General features: G+C 37.7%; 1 protein-coding gene across 9 annotated transcripts; it reads left to right on the top strand.

The window, feature by feature from the left end:
* The first annotated feature begins 1,446 nt into the window (after positions 1-1,446).
* On the top strand, positions 1,447-20,637 carry LOC117924370 (transcription factor GTE9-like). 9 transcript variants are annotated; one of them, XM_034842985.1, is made up of 13 exons: positions 1,447-1,621; positions 14,239-14,242; positions 15,652-15,945; positions 16,115-16,827; positions 17,046-17,109; positions 17,181-17,273; positions 17,355-17,419; positions 17,541-17,598; positions 17,676-17,759; positions 17,907-18,028; positions 18,180-18,246; positions 19,876-19,997; positions 20,118-20,637. In XM_034842985.1, exons 3-13 carry the CDS (start codon positions 15,855-15,857, stop codon positions 20,358-20,360), a joined length of 1,722 nt encoding a protein of 573 aa, XP_034698876.1. In that variant the 5' UTR covers positions 1,447-1,621; positions 14,239-14,242; positions 15,652-15,854; the 3' UTR covers positions 20,361-20,637. The 9 variants fall into 9 exon arrangements, with proteins under 9 accessions (XP_034698876.1, XP_034698879.1, XP_034698878.1 ...); XM_034842992.1 differs by having other exon boundaries at positions 1,509-1,621; positions 15,824-15,945; XM_034842988.1 differs by lacking the exon at positions 14,239-14,242 and having other exon boundaries at positions 1,447-1,632; positions 15,846-15,945.
* Positions 20,638-20,809: the final 172 nt, after the last annotated feature.

The raw sequence follows: 20,809 nt of genomic DNA, 5'->3' as shown, positions 1-20,809 counted from the left end.
TGGAAAAAAAACAATGTTTGGTTAATTTAATAATTTTTTTTAGAATAAGTTAAACAAAAAATATGTTTGAAAGTTGTTTTTTTTAATTAATAAAGTATTTTCTTCCATTAACTTGATATTATAAATATATAAATAATTTTTATATGTACAATTCATTTAAATTAAAAAAATATATTCTATTTTCAAAATTTTATACAAATTATAATTTTCTTAAACAAATGATAACTTTGTAACCATGTGTAAAATTTCAATAATTTAAGAAGAAAGGGCTTGCAGGTGGGGGTAGGTGGTTGGGTGTAGCTCACCTTCGTAGAAAAAAAAAAAAAAAAAACAGTTAGGAAAACATAAAAAGAATGAAGAAAAAACATGAAAGATAATTTATTTTTTAAATAGTGAAAAACCAATAAAAACACATTTTTATTGTTATAAAAAAGTGGTTTTTGAGAATATGGAAAATACAAAAAAATAAAGACACATCATTTCTTTTTATTATTTTTATTATTTTTAAGAATAAAAATCAGTTCTTGAAAATAACAACCAAACAAGTTTATGAAATCTCTCATATGTGCAACATTATATGAAAATTGTTTAACAATTTAAAATTTAGTAAATAATTTTTTATTTATTTGTTAATAATAGTCATGATTAAAATATTTAAAATTTATAATAAACTTATTTTATGTTATTCAATATATAAAAATAATATATATATATATATATATATATATATATATTAAATAATATATATATTAATATTATTTATGATATATTTGATACATTTTTAGTTTTTTTCAACTATAAATTTACTTTTTAAATTAAAATTTTATTTAAAAAAATAAAATAATGAAAAAATAATGAAAAAATAAATATATGATATATAATATATGCCTATGTCATATTTTAGCTTATGATTAAATAAAGATAAAAAAGTTTGACTTCACTATCCCTAAGAGAACAAGTGGGGCCACTTTTATCTTTATCTCCTTCCCCATGATACTTGGTCTTATTTATTTATTTTTTAAATTTTTTTATTTCTTTGATTTTGATTGGATCATCATAGGATTTGATTGACTTGAGGAAAAAATTGGATTCTTTTTATTAATTTAAGTGGCTGTTAGAGTTTTAATTTATTTGGGCTTAAGAGATTTTTTTCTGGAAGGAGAAGATTCAATTGAGGCTTTTGCGTTGAAATATAATTTTAAAAGATATGAAGTTTGTGTAATTTAGTAAAATTTTAGACAGGTTGTGTAATTTTAAAAAAAATGAATATGATGAATGGAGGGGTAATATGCGAATGAAATTAGATGCATTCGGGTGTAAAATGGAAATTGAGAAAAAAGGAGGACCTGGTTGTAATCACACCGCGTTAAAATGATATTCACCGGGATTTTAGGGAGTTTAAAAGTAACTTTGTAATCAAGAAATAGAAAAGCCCTAGTCCTTGTTTTACTACTGTCCACTCTAAAACCTCGCTCCCTCCGATATCCCTCGCGGTAGTACAGTGCCGTTCTCCGTGTCGAAGCTCTTTCTCTTTCGAAGCCCAGAGGATTCCCTTTCCGCGGTTCGCTCTTTCTTCTGCGCTGTGATTCCAGGTCTTCGATCGGAGCTTTTCGCGGGTTCTGTACACTTTTGGTGAGTTATCTTCCCAATTCTAAACCCTAATTTCTTTTTTAATTTCGCTTTCTGTTTTAGTTTGTGAGGTTTCTAGTTATGTTATGGAGAAAAGAGGATCGATCTTCGATTTTCAGTTTTTGGGAGCCAATAAAAATCGTAAACCTAATGCTCAGTGGGGTACCATCGGAGTTTACGAGTTTCCGGGTTTCTCTTTTTTGAAAAACCGATGAATCCCTTTTTTTTTTTTTAATTTTTTTTTTAAAGTAGGAATCCGTCTTACTGCTTTGTTAGAAATTCTGTGTGGCTTGATGGTCTGCGTTTCAATAGATTGCTGTTTCGTATAATATTTTTTTGAGGTCCTCTTGTAATATGAATTCAAGGTTTTTGATCGCAGATTTGCGATGTTGATTGGGTTTTGTTGATTCTTGTTCGAATCCTAAATCCTAGTTTTCTGTTTGTTTCCTTTATTTTTTGTTTTGGTTTCTGATGATTGGGTTTTTGTGTGCGGATAAAATTCATTTTGATTTGTTCTGAGAAAAGGTCTCCTATTTCAGTGTTTAGACCCATTGATTTTTTTTTTCTTCATTAAGCTAGACCATCATTTTCTTAAAAATGAAATAAACACAATTTTTCTTCAGCGAAGACCTTGTGGCTTATAGTTCAACCAAGATTGGCACCAGAAGGGTATGGTGCTTGCACCTTTTCGTATGTGTATGCCACTTAGATCATGTACAGCATAAACACTTGCACCTCGGGTTTTTAAAATATGATCATGCTGTTTTTGGTATATTCACTTAGGTCTTGTTTTTTTAGTTTTTCTTTTTTGGCCTGTTGAGTTTGCATCCATAGTAGAGCTTCTTCCAGGGAAAAAAAAACAGATGCTTTTAGATTAGAATGCAAACAAACTCAATCTAGTGCTTCTCTGCCATGTGGACAAAACCTGTGTGTTTGGGCATTAAAGTAGGTAAAAGCAACAGGCTATAGCTGCATGTTTGGACATTTTAAAAAAAGGAAAAGTGCAGACATGACTGCAATTTGGGACATAAAACTAACAAAATTTGCATCCATGGCATGCGGTTTTGTCTCTTCAAAAATGGTCAAAAATCAGTCTGCATTTTTTTTAAAATTTATTTAGAAGGTTTTCCTTTCCCATTTCTTCTTCCTTTTTTTTTTTTTTTGAGTAAGAGTAAAGTTTAAGATTCTGTTTATTAATTTTCTTGTCACTTCTTTTTTTTTTAAAAAAAAAAAATTGTGAGAACTATTTTTAGGGTGTACAATGTTTTTCCTTAGTTTTTCCTTTAAAATTTGTAAACCAGTTTTTCTTGAAATTAATATCACAGTATATAATTTTAAATTATGAAATTTGTGAAAAGTTATATTGGTTACCCATAACATATTGAGGAGACATTTTTTATTTTTTTAAAATAGATAGATATAGATATATTAATTGTATATTGTTTAGATTTTGTATTATTCATATAAATCTCACCCCTAGTTCCCCACTTCCTATAGCTTTCTACTTACCTAAAAATTGAACTTAAAATTTTAAAAAATTTAAAAAATTCAAAATAATGTTTTTGAGTTAAAAGTAATAGCATACAAAATTAATAATATATGAGAATTTATGAAAGAAAAGTAGTTGGTGATCTCTGGGTTTTTTCTTTTCTTTTCTTAACTTTTTTCTATAAATGCTTTAAATTTTAGTAAGTATTGTCTTTTATATAACTTTGTTCTTCTCAATTCACAAAAAGCTTTTTTTGACCTATAAAAAAAAAAGAATTTATGAAAGAAAAGTAAAAGAAAAATGATTTAAAATATGAAAAATTTCCCCTAAAAAAAGCTTTTTTTTTTTGATAAGTAAATAAGAGTTGCATTAAAAAAAAAAAAAGTGTACACGTATACGAAGAAAAAAAGGACAAAAAGGCATGAAAACTCAAAAACCCGTTACCGCACCCTATCGTGAGCTTACCCAATCCACAAAGTCTAACAATGATAAAGATCTGCCCTACAATTTAGCCCAACCCCAAAATATATACAAAAAAGAATTTTTAATTGTTTGATCCATGCCTTCAAAGTTGTCAAAAGCCCTCCTATTTCTCTCCCACCATAAAGCCCAAAAACATACACAACAGAGCAGCTTTCCAAGCCTTCTTCATTTTTTTACCCACAAAGGACTCATGCCAACTCAGAAGGACCTCTCTAACCGAACAACTCAACACCCACTGAATGCCAAAATGTGCAAAGATCAATTGCCACAACAAACAAGCTTTCGAACAATGGATGAAAATATGGTCACTAGTTTCTTCTTCTTCCTTATACAAGTAACATCTATTAGGAATCCTCCAACCCCTCCTTTTGAGTTGATCTAGAGTCAAAATCTTGGCCCAAGTTGCTTCCCAAGCAAAGAAGCTAATTCTTGGGGGCACCCAAGAATTCCAAACAGTATCGTGGGGGAACAGTTCCACTCTCCTATCGGCCAAGGAGTAGTAGAAGGACTTAACAAAGAAAGCACCATCCTTTGTAGGCTACCATACCATGGCATCATCGGTCTCCACAAACAAGGGGTGTGCTGACAATCTCCCTAAGAAGGCTACCAAAAAAAAAAAAGCTTTTTATGAATTGAGAAGAATGAAGTTATATAGAAGACAATACTTGTTAAAATTTAAAGCATTTATAGAACAAAACTAAAAAAGAAAAGAGAAGAAAAAACCTAGAGATCGCCAACAAGGGCATTGACTTGAGAAAAAAAAGCTCCAGCCTTGTTTTCAAGTTGGATATAAAAAAAATATATGATCATTTAAATTAAAAGTTCCTCCTCTTTGTCGTCTAAACAATAATTTTTGATCATGCATTGAGAAAGAAGATATATTTTAGCATATCCATTGTGAGATTGTCATTGTTAATGACATCCCATGGATATTTTTTAGAGTTGTAAAACATGTGATAGGGTGATACACTATCCCCTTTGTGCTAATAATGGAGGCTCTCAGTTGCCTCATTATTAAAGCAGGGCAAGGTGGTTTCATTAGAGGTTTTGTCGTGAAGGGTAGAGAAGATAGATGATGAATATATCCCGTTTACTGTTTACAGATAACATGCTTATTTTCTATGAGGATGATGTGGATGTGTTTAGATATTGGGAGGGGTTGTTATCTATTTCAAATTTGTGTTAGGCTTAAAGATAAACTAACAAAAATGAGATGGTCCCTGTGGGAGAGGTGGTAGGGTGGACAATTTACTTTGCTATTTAGATGCAAGTTTGGAGTCTTCCCACCTCATATCTTTGCTTGCCTCTAAGACCAGTTCAGGATTTCTGTGTTGTGTGGGACTTGGTAGAGGAGAGATGATTGGCCTCCGAGAAGAAGCAATATCTATCTAAGTGAGAAGAAGGGAGGTTAACAATATTAGAGGGCACTTTATGAAGTCTTCTAGTTTACTTCGTGTCCCTTTTTCAATTCCCAGAAGATTAAGGATTAGATTGAAAAAAATTCAGAGAGATTTATTGTGGGGTCACCAGTTAGAAGAAAAGGAAATGCTTCTAGTAAGTTGGGGAATTGTTTGCAAGGAAAGGAAGTATGGTGGATTGGGAAGCAAGAAGTTGAAGGCCTTAAATTGAGCTACCATAAGCAAATTATTATGAAGGTTTGCACATGAGCATGATAGTACTTAGAGGAAGTTCATCCATGCCATGTATAGAGAAACGGATGGGGTTGGGAGCACTCTCTAGGTGAGAGGGTCTTTTGGTGTAAGTTTATGAAAAATCAGTAGAAGAGAATTAGATTATTTTAGAATCAAAACAACTATTCAAGTTAGATGTGGTATGAGAACAAAATTCTTAAATTCTGGTAGGACAGGTGGGTGGATGAGAGTTTGTAGTTTAGTCTTTGCCAAAGATGCTGCAAAAGCAGATTTGTGGGAAGGGGAAGGGAATTGAGACCATAGGTCTGTGTGGTTCAGAGGACACTTTTAGGATTGGGACATGGATGTGGTGGTTCAATTTTTCTAGCTCATACATTTAGTGAGTGTAAGGAGAGGGGGTGGATAGCTTACATTGAAAAGAAGATATGAAAGGCAACTTGTGTTAGAAGTCCTACTGTAGTTCTTTATATGGTGAGAGTAAGAAATTGTTCTCAACCATGGATATTTGAAGGTTTCATGCTCTAAGAACTTTTTTAAATGGGAAGTAGTCTGGGGGGGAAGATTCTTATAATAGATATCCTCGTGAGAAGAGGGTGGATGATGGTAAATATAGGTGTAGCATTTGTAAAGATAGTGAAAGTACATCGTTGAGATAGCTTACATTGAAAAGAAGATATGAAAGGCAACTTGTGTTAGAAGTCCTACTATAGTTCTTTATGTGGTGAGAGTAAAAAATTGTTCTCAACCATGGATATTTGAAGGCTTCATGCTCCTCTAAGAACTTTTTTAAATGGGAAGCTGTCGGGGGGGATTCTTATAATAGATATTCTCGTGAGAAGAGGGTGGATGATGGTAAATATAGATGTGGCATTTGTAAAGATAGTGAAAGTACAACAATCACATTGTAATCAATTGCAATAGGACAAAAAAGTTGTAGAATTTTATTTAGCAATTTTTGGGTTGCAGTGGGTGTTTGTGGACTCATTGAAAAACCTTCTTTTAGGGTGGAAGGTCAAGGGGATGGAGAAAAGGCAAAGGAAGATCTGGGGCATGTCTCCCCTATGCTTATTTTGGTGGTGCATGTGGAAAGAGTGTAATCGAAGGGTCTTCAATGACGAAGAACTGGTATAACAGAGTTTTAAGGAGACCCTTTTGACAATCATTGTTGAAGTGGTCTGGGATTTGATAAGGATTGAGATCTTCACAAAGTTGGATTTTTTAGATGGCCTTAATTGTGAAATAGATGGACCATTTTTTGTGGGCTTTCTTGTTTCGTTCCTTTATTACCTTTATTTTTGGTTCCTTTTGTATACCCCTAGTGTACATTGGGTGTGCCTCTTTTTGTTAGGTGCTGATCTTTTCATATGTTGTCCATTTGCCTATCAAAAGAAAAAATAGAAAACCAAGGTCATGAAACTAGCACTTAGAAAGTACAGAGAAATAATGGCTTATTTGTTAGGATCACTCTTTCTCTCACGCTCAAATTTCTTCAATTTAGATTTTTCAAATTTAATTTGAAGAAAAAGACGGAACACATATGTGAAACTGAAGAAAAGGAAAACTCTAAAATGTATTCCATTATTGCCTTTTTACGCTTTTTTCAAGAGGGAAAAAAGCATAGATCAAGGTTTTTTATTTTGGGCTTTTTTAAATAGATAAAAAATGTACTCCATGACTGTGATTTTGCCATGTTGAAAAGGAAAAGCAAAGGAAAACAAAAAGCATCAATCCATCTGTGTGGACATCCACATGGTTGAAATGTACTAGATCGAGCATATTTTTGGTTTTTAATCTATATACAATTTTATTTTTTGGCAAGAAGCTATAGCATCAGTGAAAACTCTTGTTTCTCTTTGTATTTTTCTTCCCTTCACCTAGATTAGAGTTCCTGTGGACGTGTCCTAACCTTGTGTCCTAATACCTGACTAAAAAGTTATAAACTGCACAAATATTATGCATGCTGCAAGTAACAAATAATGAATTCATATGCCTGAGCTCCACCATCAATGTAATATTAAGGAAAAAAATAAACTGCAAGGGTTGGGTGGGCTTTTTTTTTTGATTGGTAAATTAAATTAAACAAATATATTAAAAGCACTTGGAAAAGATGCACAAAGTACACACAAAGTATACAAATAACACATAAGGCAAGTAAAAGAGAAGAGAAACAACAAACCATAACCAAATACAAAAACATCACCCTAAAGGCCTAAAAAGACAAACACCTAAGAGAGGCCTTTCAAGCTTGCAACCCAAATCCACAAACTACAATCTTATTGAGCCCTTGGGTAAAAACAAACTTTATCTACCCACTATTGCCGATTCTACTCTCCCTCCCCACTTCTTGAAATGACTACCTTATGTTCCCATAGGAATTACAAAACAAGCCCACATCTCCAAAACCCTTACCTCAAGACCTAGTGATACAATTCCAATTTGTCTCCTCTTCTCTATCCATCCTTTTTTTGAGGAGAGCCGAACACCCAACCTCTAAACCAAACAATTGCAAACCGAAAATCTCAAACTTCATGATCACTCACCAAACATAACCCACCCACTGTTTCAAATCCTCTCTTTTCTGTTTGATTTGCTATAATTAATCAAGCACTCCAATTTTTGAAGCTCCCTGTCAAAGCAGGACATAGAGGAAGGCCTCCTTTTTATACTTAATGTCACTACTCTACGATCCTTTTTGGCTTTCAACTTTCTCAGTAGGGACACAATTTCCCTCTCATACCCTTCCATGAGAAATCCTAAAAACTTGCAAAAGAAGGTGAATTTCTTGAAAGACAGATCGGAGCCCTTCAGCTCTTGCAAAGGCAATAACTTATTGGCAAAACCTTCTACTTCAAAACAAGGGTGTTATCTGCAGATGACACTCTCTCCTCTGGGCTTAGGGAGGAGTGAACCAACAAAGATAGAGCAGCCTCATTGTAAACCATCTTTTGATCATCAAGATTTGCTAAAGATGACACTAGCTCTCGATCCATAGAGTCTAGAGTTTTCGGCTTGCGCATTGTTGAGACAGACTCCCCTCTCCCAATGGGGACAAAAGAATACCTATCAAATAATAATAATGATAATAATAATAATAATAATGAAAAGCCAAAAACCATGGAGTAGGCATTAATAGATTCTGTTGTCTCCAAGGTGAAACAGAATTCAAGACCTCAAACCACAATATCTCAAAGGAACTCATTACAAGGTCAATGAAGAGCACTTATTAACATGACAATCATTTTATTGTTATGTTCAATCTGTCCTCCCAAACACCTCAAGCATGTATTTGTAATCTATCCACTTTCTACTAATAAGTTTGTCAATTATAAGGATTTTGTCATGCCACCCCAACTTTGGACGGCTTCTAGGAGCCAGCCACGACTTCTAGACTGGCTCTTTGAGATCCCTCCTCCTATGTGTGCTTGAAGAATACAATAGAACAACTGGCTTTTACTTTTATTTAATTTTTACGCTTGAATATTTAAAGTACATTTTCTATAGAATTTTGTTTTATTCTTTTGATAGACACACGGAGGATGTATTAAACAGCACATAACAGCCTAGAAAAAATGGGGCACACCCTATGTATGTACAAGATGGGCCAACAATGAAAGAAAAGAGAAAAGTATATAACACCTAGACAAAGGGGTGGTGAGGGTGACAGTGAATAACAGAGATGTAAATGTGAACTTGGAGAAGCTGGACCACTGCCTTGTTGGTTGTTGGAATCTAACACAAGATGGGGGGGAAGATTTAAGAAGATGGGGGACCCAAATGTCGAAATGGTGGGGGCTTAAGGGCAATTTAGGATTGGCCAAATTGGAGGACGGCAAGGCACTTTTGGAGTTTGAGTTGATAAATGAAGCCGAAAAAGCCCTAATCGGTGGGGAAATAGAGGTCGATGGCCTCGTCTTGCGTTTGGAAAAATGGAGCCAAAGGACGGGATGCTTGATGGAGGAAGAGAAAGAAAGAGAGGCCTGGGTAAGGATAGTGGGTCTTCCCATTTCGTACTGGAATCGGGACATTCTGTGCAAGATAGGAGACGGATGTGGGGGTCTGTTAGAGATAGACGTCAAGACGGAGAGGAAGGAAGAACTACAGTGGGCTAGAATCCGGGTAAGGAGAAAAGAGGGGAAAAATCCTAACATGTTGGAAATCTGGGCCGAAAATACATGCTACTCCCTCACTCTGTGGTGGGAGACGAGGCCGACGCTGCGAGTGGTGCCGTCCGGCGAGGAGGAAAAACAAATAGCAAAAGACGGAGAGGTAGAGGGAGAGGTCCAGTCACGCGAGGGCAAGCGCGTGAGGGAGGCTGAAGGGGGCTCGAAACTCGAGGAGCAGCGACAGACTGCGGATGGGACGCGAGAGCTGTCTGTTGGGTCAGGGCGATCCACAGAGGGGGCTCGTGGGCCTGGGGAGCTACAGCTAAGGCCCAAGGGAGTGGGGCTGAAACAAAATGGGCCAGCTGTGTTGGGCCTTTTGATGAAGCCCAGTGGGGCTGAGGGCAGCAGTTCATCCTCCTACGCTAAGGAGACTGTTGGTCAAAGAGAAAGTTGGACCATGGCCCGTAAGCCCGTGGCGGATGTGGGCCTAGTAGGCGCTGGTCAGAGTCCAGTAAGGAAACCATGTGGCCAGCCTGCTGAAGCCCAGAGGTGCGAAGCAAAATCGGGAAGCCCATTCTCTGATTTCTCTCTATTTGGAGAGAAGGATGGACTGCACAGGCAGAGTGAGGCAGAACTCCTCCTCATAGGGCGATCGAAGACTGATAACGCCCTTATTGAGGAAGCGACGAGGTATGTACAGTCCGATTCCTTGGTCCCGGTGTTTCCTTCTTCCCCTTCTCTTTGTTTTGGTCGGACTCCAGTGGGGGAGTTTTGCGACCTTTCTGGGTCAGAAAAGCAGAGGGGCGAGGACGATCATCCGCTCCAAGTGATCATGGGATTGGAAACCCCTGTGTCAGAGACTGTTGAATGTTGGGATCTGGTGGAGGTCAACAAAAGTAGAAATGATGATAATGGTAAGGAGTTGGGTTCTGATCAAATAGTACCTCGAGTAAATAAGGCAGGGGGGGAGCTTAATTGGGAGAAAAGTGACTTCGCCAGATTTAGTGCGTTCTTGGGTTTTTCGACAGAAGGTCTGGAGAAGGACATCATGGAATTCCTGATCAAAATTCGCAAGAGAAGGGAAAGGGTTCACAGTAAGAACAGTCTGGAGAAATCCAAATTTGAGAGAGAATTAAAAAGATTGGAGTGCTCTATTAACTATGAAGGGGGGAAAAAGCAAACTGATGGAGGACAAATAAGGGGGTGCCAAATTACGGAGTTTAAATGAAGCTAAGAATCTTAAGCTGGAATGTTCGGGGGGCCAATGACAGCGCCAAAAGAAGGGTTATTAAGGCAATGATCAGAAGTCAGAGGGTGGATCTTTTTTGTCTCCAGGAGACCAAAATCCAGGCTTTGTCGGAGGGACTGGTGAGAAGTCTGGGCTCGGGTAGGTGGTCTAATTGGGTGGCTTTGGACGCTTTGGGCACTGCGGGAGGGATTTTGGTGTGTTGGGATAGAAGGTCTCTGGAGGTGATGGAGACGGAGGCTGGAAAATTTTCTGTTTCCTGTAGGATTAGGAATGTGGAAAATGGGATGACCTGGATTTTTACTGGGGTGTATGGCCTTTCTCCAGAGAAGATAGAGTGTGTTTGTGGGAAGAACTAGGGGCAATTAGAGGCTTGTGGGAAGAACCATGGTGCTTAGGGGGGGACTTCAATGTCATCTTGTCCCAGCAAGAAAGAAGTAGTCAGGGAAGGTTATCTGGGGCCATGAGAAGTTTTGCCCAAACTGTAGAGGATTTAGAACTCACTGATCTGCCTATGCAAGGGGGTAATGCCACTTGGAGTGGGGGAAGGAATAACCAATCCTGGGCGAGGCTTGACAGATTCTTGGTGACTCAGCAGTGGCTAGACATGTTCAGTGGGGTAACCCAATGCAGATTGCAAAGACCCATATCCGATCATTTCCCCATATTGCTGATGGGCGGGGGAATAAGGAGGGGCCCTATTCCGTTCAGATTCGAGAATATGTGGCTGAAAGTGGACGACTTTAAGGGTCTTCTCCGGGGGTGGTGGCAAGGAATTGAGGTGGGAGGAAGGGCTAGCTTCAGATTGGCCTACAAGTTGAAGGTTTTGAAGCATAATATTAAAATTTGGAATAAGGAGGTGTTTGGCAGGTTGGAGGTTAATAAAAACTCCGCCCTTCAGCAGCTGGAATACTGGGATGGAGTGGAAAGTGAGAGAAGCCTGACTATAGCTGAAACCGAGCAGAAAAAAGAAGCAAAGGATGCCTTCTATAAATGGGTGTTAATGGAAGAAGTGCATTGGAGGCAGAAGTCAAGGGAGTTATGGCTCAAGGAGGGGGATAGGAACACCGGTTATTTTCACCGTATGGCCAATGCCCACCGTAGGAACAATTCGCTGGACAGAATTGTAATCAATGGGGAGCTGCTGTCTGAGGACCAAGAGGTGAGGGATGGGATAGTGAATGCCTTCCAGAACTTGCTCTCAGAAGAGCCGGGGTGGAGAGCGGATATTGAGGGACTGCAGTTTAATCAATTGAATTCCCGGGAAGCTGATGGTTTGGAGGTGCCTTTCTCTGAGGAGGAAATCAAATCTGCTCTGATGGAGATGAGGGGTGACAAAGCCCCAGGCCCGGATGGTTTTACCGTGGCCTTCTGGCAAGACTGCTGGGATTTTGTGAAGGAGGAGGTGGTGGATATGTTTAAGGAATTCTTTGAGTATGGGTCGTTTGCCAAGTCTCTCAACACAACCTTTTTGGTCCTCATCCCTAAGAAAGGTGGAGCTGAAGACCTGGGGGATTTTAGGCCAATCAGCTTGCTTGGGGGTTTGTATAAACTTTTAGCCAAAGTCCTAGCTAATAGGCTAAAAAAAGTGCTGGATAAGGTGGTTTCAGTCGACCAAAATGCTTTTGTGAGAGGGAGGCAGATTTTGGATGCTTCCCTAGTAGCTAATGAGGTGATTGATTATTGGTATAAAAGAAAAGAGAAAGGCTTGTTATGCAAGTTGGACATCGAAAAAGCCTATGATAGCGTCAATTGGAAATTTCTTATGAAGGTTCTTCGGAAGATGGGGTTTGGGGCTCGTTGGATGGAATGGATGTGGTGGTGTATTTCTACTGCTAAATTCTCTATTTTAATCAACGGGGTTCCAGCTGGGTTTTTTTCAAACTCAAAGGGGTTGAGGCAAGGAGACCCCCTCTCTCCTTACCTTTTCGTATTGGGAATGGAAGTGCTTAGTAATATAATTAGACGGGCTGGTGAGGGGGGTTTTATTTCAGGATGTAAGATGAGGGGGAGAGGGGGGGAAGAGCTGTCTGTTAGTCATCTTCTCTTTGCTGACGACACTCTCATTTTTTGCAAAGCTGAAAGAGAACAATTGACCTATTTGAGTTGGATTTTAGCTTGGTTTGAGGCTGCATCTGGCCTTAAAATTAACCTAGCTAAGAGTGCTGTTTTTCCGGTGGGGGAAGTGGATGAGGCGGAGGAGCTGGCGGCTGAGCTAGGCTGCAGTTTGGGGGCTCTTCCCACTGTGTACCTAGGGCTGCCCCTTGGAGCCCGTCACAAAAATTCCTCTTCTTGGGATGGGGTGGAGGAGAGAATGAGAAGACGACTAACTCAGTGGAAAAGGCAATATATATCGAAGGGGGGAAGAATTACTCTCATAAAGAGCACTTTGGCCAACATACCCATCTACCTCCTTTCCCTTATTCGTATTCCTAAGGCTGTGGCAAGAAGGATTGAAAAGATTCAAAGAGATTTTTTGTGGGGGGGAGGAAGATTAGAGGGAAAAGCTCACTTGATTAATTGGAAGGTGGTGTGTAGGCCTAAGGAGGAGGGGGGTTTAGGCATCCGAAAGATAGATGTATGGAACAAAACTCTTTTGGGTAAATGGGTTTGGAGATATGCCTATGAAAAGGATAACCTTTGGAAAATGGTGATAGGGATGAAATATGGTCAAGAGGAATGTGGGTGGAGGACTAAGGAAGTTAGTGGGCCTTATGGGATGGGGTTATGGAGGGAGATCATGAAGGAGGCGGACTGGTGTTGGGAGAGCATGGCTTTTAAGGTGGGGAATGGGACTAGAGTTTTGTTTTGGACGGACAAGTGGTGTGGCAATGAGGCGTTTTCTCAAACCTATCCTCAGTTATTTACCTTGGCGGGCCATAAGAATGCTAAAGTCTGTGAAGTGTGGGATTCTAGTATGGGTCAAGGAGGTTGGAATCTCAGATTAGTTAGAGATCTCAATGATTGGGAGATGGAGCAGATAGGTGGCTTGTTGTATCTTCTGAAGGATTTCAGGATAGCTCCTGAGGAGGACTCTGTGAGTTGGAAGCGGGAAGGCAATGGTGTGTTTGGGGCCAAAGGGGCCTACATAAGTTTGAGTGGCCCCTCAGCCGGTGCTTTTCCAAATAGACGCATTTGGTTGGATAAAGTTCCAACAAAGGTGTCTTTTTTTGCTTGGGAGGCATCATGGGGGAAGATCCTCACCTTGGACAAGCTTCAAAGAAGGGGATGGCAGCTCCCTAATCGGTGCTACCTATGCGGATGCGAAGAGGAGAATGCAAATCATATTTTATTACATTGTATAGTGGTTAAAACTATTTGGGAAATCTCCCTTGCCATTTTTGGAGTTCAATGGGTATTCCCAGAGTCAGTTATAGAGGTGTTACGTAGTTGGGGGGGTTCTTTTGTGGGGAAAAAAAGAAAAAAGATATGGAATTCCATCCCGTTGTGCATATTTTGGACGGTTTGGAAAGAAAGGAATAGGATAGTATTCAGGGGAGGGTCCTTAGATATTCAGAAATTTAAGAATTCTTTTGTATGTAACTTGTGGAGTTGGGCTAGGGTGTACATTGGTGAGGAAACTCACACTCTGTTAGGCTTTTTGGAATGGCTTGGGACCACTTGAGGGTGGGTGAGGTTGGTCAGATTTTTTTGTTTTTCCAGCCTTGATTGGGGTTGGTCAGTATACTCCCTGTATACATGTGGCTTTTTAGCCTTTTCTATTATATATGATTGCTCATTTATCAAAAAAAAAAAAAAAAAACACCTAGACAAAAAGCCTGTGTCATAACTGCTATCTATGGTTTAGACTGTCCAAAAAGTCCAACACTGTATAATTTTTCAATCCTAACAGGCTCTAGACCCACTCCCAAAGGGATTGAATGAGGTTCTCCTTTAATTTTTTATCTTGGAGCCTTCCCTCATGTCCTGCAATTTTCTAGTTCAAATTATAATGTGATTTGCTGATTCTTCACTTACCATACACAGAGTGTACCTATTTACTTAAAAAAATACTCTCCTCGTAGGCAGATCAATTGTTAGTATCTTTCCTGAAACTGCCTTCCAAGCAAGAATCAGGGGTTCTCAATGGAGTGCAGGTACCACGAATTTCCTTGGTAGAGAACAGCTCTAAATTCTCTGCTATTAATGAGTTATATAACAGCGTTTAACTCAGAAACTCCCCTTCTTGTCCTCCCTTCAGAGTAAATTGCCCTTCACTCCTGCTTGTGGACTATAACATGATTTATTTATTTTTGATACATAAAGCATATGTATTAAAAGCGCCGAAAGAGCACCTAAAGTATACATGATGTATACAAGGCCAAAAAAGACAACAACATGATTGAGATTCATGAATTTATCCACCTTTCTCATCTCCTAATCCTGAAAAAGCCTTCTTATAGTTTTAAAATTTTTCATCTTAATATATAAAACAATATGAATCAAGGTCTTCTACCTATCTAGTCATAATTATGTCAACCTGATATGATAACTGAAAGGGCTACAAAAGGGGTTGATAACTGAACGGGTTATAAAAGGGGTTGAGTGACAATCAAGTCAACATGACATGACAATTAAACAGGGTGAAACCCTAACTCAAACATGACCTGTTTAATTGACAGGGTAACTTTTTTTTTTTTTGTTTTGATAGGCTATATCCAGGGTAAGTGGATCGATCTGACTATGACACAAACAGAATTAAACTTCGTCCCAGCCCACTAATTTTGTGTTTATTTTGAGTCATTTTCATGGGTCTACTAAGAATCATCACCTCTACTTGGTTCTCTTGAGAAGAAAAGGGAAGAGGAAAGAATATTTGGGACCTTACTGCTATTTGAGAATGGAACAGCTGTTTGACTCCAATTTTCTTTCTCCTATTTTAGAAATTAAAAAGGGTGTTAAGCAATGAAAGGTTAAAACTATGTTCTATTTTCATTAGGGAAGTTGCCCAAAATTTTCTCCCCTACTAGCTTATTATTTTTTCAGGACTACACTAATACTGCATCAGTGTCTTTTTTATTGTGCTAATGTGATACAATTATTGTGCAGTGAGCCTCTGCTTTGTTTTGCTCTTGACGCATGCTGGTTTTCTTTTGCTCTTCCCTCTTGTTGATTTCCTTTTGGGTGGGAGGCTGAGCAGTTACTGCTTTGGTTGTTGTCATTGCATATAAAGAGTTTTAACAGTTTTGTCGAATGAGCATCCATCTGAGCATCTAGACAGTCCTCCTCTTCGATTCTTGCAGCTCCTCACTATGGCTGCTATTGGAAAGATATTACCGAATCGGAAGTTGAAGATCAAATTTGCAGCTAAAAAAGTTGAAGCTGAACCTGTGACACTATCATGTGAGTTTGGGAATGATATTTCACTTACTGATGAATCTGTTCATGGTACTATGTCACTAAAAATGATAATTTTCAGATGAATAAACTATATAATTCTATGGCTCATTCTTCAGATGATCTAAAAATAATTTGGCTACTGACAAGTCAGAGGCAAAATCTTCTATTGCAGGCACAAAGAAGCGTGGCGCACCGGGCATTACAGATGTTCCGAAGGCGAAGAGGCAGAAGATGGATCGTAGTACGACACTCCAGTGTACTTCCATTCTGAAAAAACTGATGACTCATCCAGCTGGTTGGGTTTTCAATCAACCAGTGGATCCCGTGGCATTGAATATCCCAGACTACTTTTCTATTATATCTAAACCAATGGATTTGGGAACAATAAAGTCCAAACTGGAGAAAAATATGTACCTTGCTACTGAAGAATTTGCAGCTGATGTCAGGCTAACTTTTGCCAATGCCATGCTATATAATCCTCCTTCTAATAATGTTCATCAGATGGCGAAGAAACTAAATGACCTTTTTAATACAAGATGGAAAACTGTGGACACAAACTGGTCTGAAAGCTCAAAGGTTGATCCAGGGAAAATATTAAGTGGAGGTAGAGGAAAAACAATCAATAGTTCAAGGCAGAAATGTAGAACAACACCTTCCTTGCATGCCAGTTCAATGCCATTTGAGGACAAGCAAAAGCTGAGAAAAGAGCTCATGGAAGTGTCAAGGGGAAAGATGCCACCCGACTTGGGTGGTTTTCTTCGAAGACATGGCATGACCTGCCAAAATGTAGAAACAATGGAGCTGAACATTGATAAATTTGATGAAGAAACTTTATTGGAGCTGAGAAGAGTGATGAAGATCTCATGCGAAGCAAGAACTGAAAAGGTAAGTAAATTTCACAATTTTGGAATCACGTGTTTGTGTAAACTGAAACCAAGATAATAACTTGCCAAACTATTGAACCAATTAAAGCTTTTTAATCCTAGCAAAGATTATATGATGGTTTTATGTTTGGTTGAGTTTTGTTTTTTTTTTCTTTACTAAATTGAATCTTTTCTTATTTTCTATTATTTGATCAATGAGTACTTATTCTTGTTACATAGGTAGAGTGCACTAAAACAGCACAAAATTGCAGAACCAAATCATCTGGGAAAGACCTAGACAAAGGTATGAATTGGCAAATTACAGTTTCTGCTTTAAGGCTCTTTACAGGAGCTAATTGGCAATGTGTCTTATAGGCACTGATAGAAACAATGCTCATGCTTGTGGTTCTGGGAATACCAAGTTGCCATTGAGCCTTCAGAATGATTCAAACAATGGATCCTCAAGTGGTTAGTTATTTTGCTCTTTTGCTGCTCTTTATTCTTGATTTTCACTAGTTGTTGCCTCAAGTATGTTTTGCTTTTGTTCAGATCTATCTACAGAGAGATCATTCGTTAAAGATTATCGTGCATGTTCAAGTGATGCTTCTGAACCGGTATAAAATAATTGTGCTTTATCTTATATCTTGATCTTTGTAGAGATTATTGACTAATTGTACTTGGTCTGTGCGCTGTGCAAAATTTAACTGAAACTTTTACTGAATATTTGAAATTTAGAATTGTCAGGTGAAAAACACAATATCACGGATTAGCAAATCAGATCCAGATTCTGATGGTGAGGATGTTTTCCCTTTGATATTCCACTAGTTATTACTTCATAATATGAGGTACTGATGTGGAAATGATCTGAAGGTGCAGTAAGTGCAGTGGATGATGAAAACATCTGTACTAGTTCTCACCCTATGACTCCTACTACAGCAGCTGTTCCCGGTGAAGGTCAGTTTGCCTACTCTTGATGTCCGATTTATGTATTACTTTTCTTGTTGAATTAAATTTCAATTTCGGCCATCAAACTTCTTTACCAAACAAACTTGTGGCATATCTTGCTCTGTTTAATGTTTTGTGTATGTTTATTTCATTCAGGATGGATAACTCCAATTTTTGATGTCCAACTATCACCGAAGAAAGCTCTCCGTGCGGCAATGCTAAAAAGCCGTTTTGCAGACACTATCTTGAAAGCACAACAGAAGACACTTCTTGACCATGTAATGCCTTTAACCTTCTCTCTGTCTGTGTGTGTTGGGGGGGGGGGGGTTGGGAGGGGGATAACTTGGTTGTTTTCATTTAGCAAGTGAGAAATTGTTAATTGATTTAATATGAAATGTTGCTGATGCATGCTGTTGACTGATTGTTCAGGGTAATAAAGCTGATCGAGTGAAAATGCAACAGAAAAAGGAAAGACTAGAAAAGAAACAGCTTGAAGGTGCTTTAATCAACTTCATGCTTGTCTATGGTCAAATAATTTCTCGCTTTATTGTACATAGATTAGTGTGCGTGGACTATTAAGAGTAAGATTTATCACAAAATTGCAATTTTCATCTATATTTTCCTGTTTTTATGAAGTGCATGAATTTTTTTTAGATTTTTGGCAATTAAGTCTTTACCTTGAGAGGTGTTAGTTGCTTTGTGTACCCCCTGTATGCTTTGTGGCTTTTCGCCTCTGTTTTAATACAATTATGATTTACTTATCAAAAAAAAAGAAAAAACTGTAATTGTGACAAAATTTTAATCAACTTCATGCTTGTCAATGGTCAAATAATTTCTTGCTTTATTATACATACATTGGTGTGCGTGACTATTAAGCGTAAGATTCATCACAAAATTGCAATTTTCATCTATATTTTCCTGTTTTTATGAAGTGCTTGAATTTTTTTTTAGATTTCTGGCAATTAAGTCTTGCCTTGAAACAAAACTGTAATTGTGACAATTTTCTAGAAAGTGCAAAAACCTATAGTAGGCTTTAGCCAAAGTTTGGCTTGATTTACACTAGTATCCATTACCAAATATTTTAAACTTTTGTTGCCACCCTTTTTAACCATCAAAAAAAAAAAAAAAAGTTTAAACTTTTGGGTTAAATTGGTGACTTAACATGGTAATTGGGCCTCTCTCTCCAGGAATTCATGAGTTTGAAGCCTATTGCTTGTTTATTTTCTCTGGATTGAGGTGGGGTGTTAGGGCTATCGCTTAACAATCTTTGATTTTTTTTTTTGGCCTTTTGTTTTTTTTTTTGTAAGTAGATTTTTTTTTTGGCTTTTAGATCTGTACAAAATTGATGAAATAGAAATTAGAACCTTTTCAAGTATGATATGATTGATTAAGGTGAGCCCACTTTTGTTATGTGCTTTTCTATAAAATTTCAATTGCCTATCAAAAATAAATCGCAATTGCCTATAAGATGAAAAGTTTGATATGAGTGGGGTGTTAGGGCCTTCGCTCAAGTCGATTGGGTGTATATAAATGGGAGTGGGGAAGAAGACTGGTTGCAAATGAGTGTAGGCTTCATTTAAAAGAACGCTCGAGTCAATTGGGGTTAGGGCATGGGATGCCACTTTACAGGAAATATGATGAATTTTGTAGGCTTCCTTTTATGTATATGCAAGACTTTGGTGCACAAGTCTCTACAACCCCACATCTTTAGGTAGGCATTATTTGTAACATGCCTTCTAATACCCAGATTTCCCCATTATATGAACACACAGACTACCCTTCTAACTGTTATATCCTGTGAACAGCTTCAAATTCAGAGAGGACATCAAAATCTGGGTTCATTTGGATGATATTTTCTCAATATTGTAATCAAATTGGAAGTCCTGCATATTGCTATCACATTGTTCTCAATTGATAATCTTATCAATTGGAGGTGTGCATATTTAACTATAACAATAACAATGTGCCTTATTGTTAGGGGACTTGTAATTGTTGTACAGATCATCAAGTTCGGCTTATCCGGCTTATCCTCTTTTGTGTGCATGTCATCTTCTCTGTTTTCTTTTTATATATTTATTTATTTTTTAAAAACTGATAATTAATGCTTGTGCTTTTTCCTGTACAGAGAAAGGTAGACTTGAAGCTCAAGTCAGAGCTGCTGAAGCTGCTTCACGAATGAAGGCAGAGACTGAATCCAAACTGCAGCGGGAAAAAGAAAGGGAAGCTGCACGAATTGCATTGCAGAAGGTTGTTTTATCGTTCATTGCTTTCATATTTTTGCTTTCATAAAAAAGTCTTAAAAGTCTTTTTAAAATCATACCATAAAAAGTTCTCATTTACACAATGCTGTCGGATGTCTCTCCTCAGATGGCAAGGACTGTTGAGTTCGAGAATAATGTGCAGATTGTAAAAGAGCTTGAGAAGCTCAGTGGTTGTGTCCTCACTTACCAGTATTATCGTCAGAGAGACTCCAAAGTGCAATTGAGGTCTTTCAACTTTGGAAATCCGTTAGAGCGATTGGGTTTATATATAAAGGACGACTTCTTCGTTGATGAAGATGAAAAGATAATTTTGAATGAAGATGGGGAGGAGGGAGAGATTCTTTATTAGTACTGAAACCCAAACTGTCTTTTTTCCAGCTCAATTTGTTTATATATTTTGTAATTGGAGAGGGAAAGAAGACAATGGTTATAAATGAGTGTTATTTTTAAAGAACATTCTACTGAATTTACTAATTTTGATCATCTAGGTGTTTACCTTGTCACCTTATTCTCTACTTGTAAAGGAATTGTAAATGAATATTCTTTATAGCGTTGTAGTGAAATATGCTAGTACTCACCCGTCCTGATACAGATCCAATAAATACTTTTTCCTTTTTTGGGTAATATAAGAATGATTTTTACTTTTGTTTTATTTTCTTTTTTGAATCTCTCCTCACAAGTGCTTGTAAGACTTAATTTTTGAACTCCATAAGAAGATGAATGGTACAGGGCTGGCGAGTCCAATTGAACCCATATCATATATATGTTTTGTAATTGGATTAGTTTGATTTAATAATC

The sequence above is a fragment of the Vitis riparia genome, chromosome 10 (genome assembly GCF_004353265.1).
Source record: "Vitis riparia cultivar Riparia Gloire de Montpellier isolate 1030 chromosome 10, EGFV_Vit.rip_1.0, whole genome shotgun sequence".
Lineage (NCBI taxonomy): Eukaryota > Viridiplantae > Streptophyta > Magnoliopsida > Vitales > Vitaceae > Vitis > Vitis riparia.
The sequence above is the reverse complement of the archived record's forward strand: the minus strand, read 5'-3'. Positions and strand labels throughout refer to the sequence as shown.

Excerpts from the sequence above, each read along its gene's own strand:
- LOC117924370 (XM_034842985.1), top strand. The coding sequence starts at position 15,855 with ATGGCTGCTATTGGAAAGATATTACCGAATCGGAAGTTGAAGATCAAA. Across the intron at positions 17,110-17,180 it reads TGGGAAAGACCTAGACAAAG|GCACTGATAGAAACAATGCT; the intron begins GTATGAATTGGC and ends TGTGTCTTATAG. Across the intron at positions 17,599-17,675 it reads ATCAGATCCAGATTCTGATG|GTGCAGTAAGTGCAGTGGAT; the intron begins GTGAGGATGTTT and ends AATGATCTGAAG.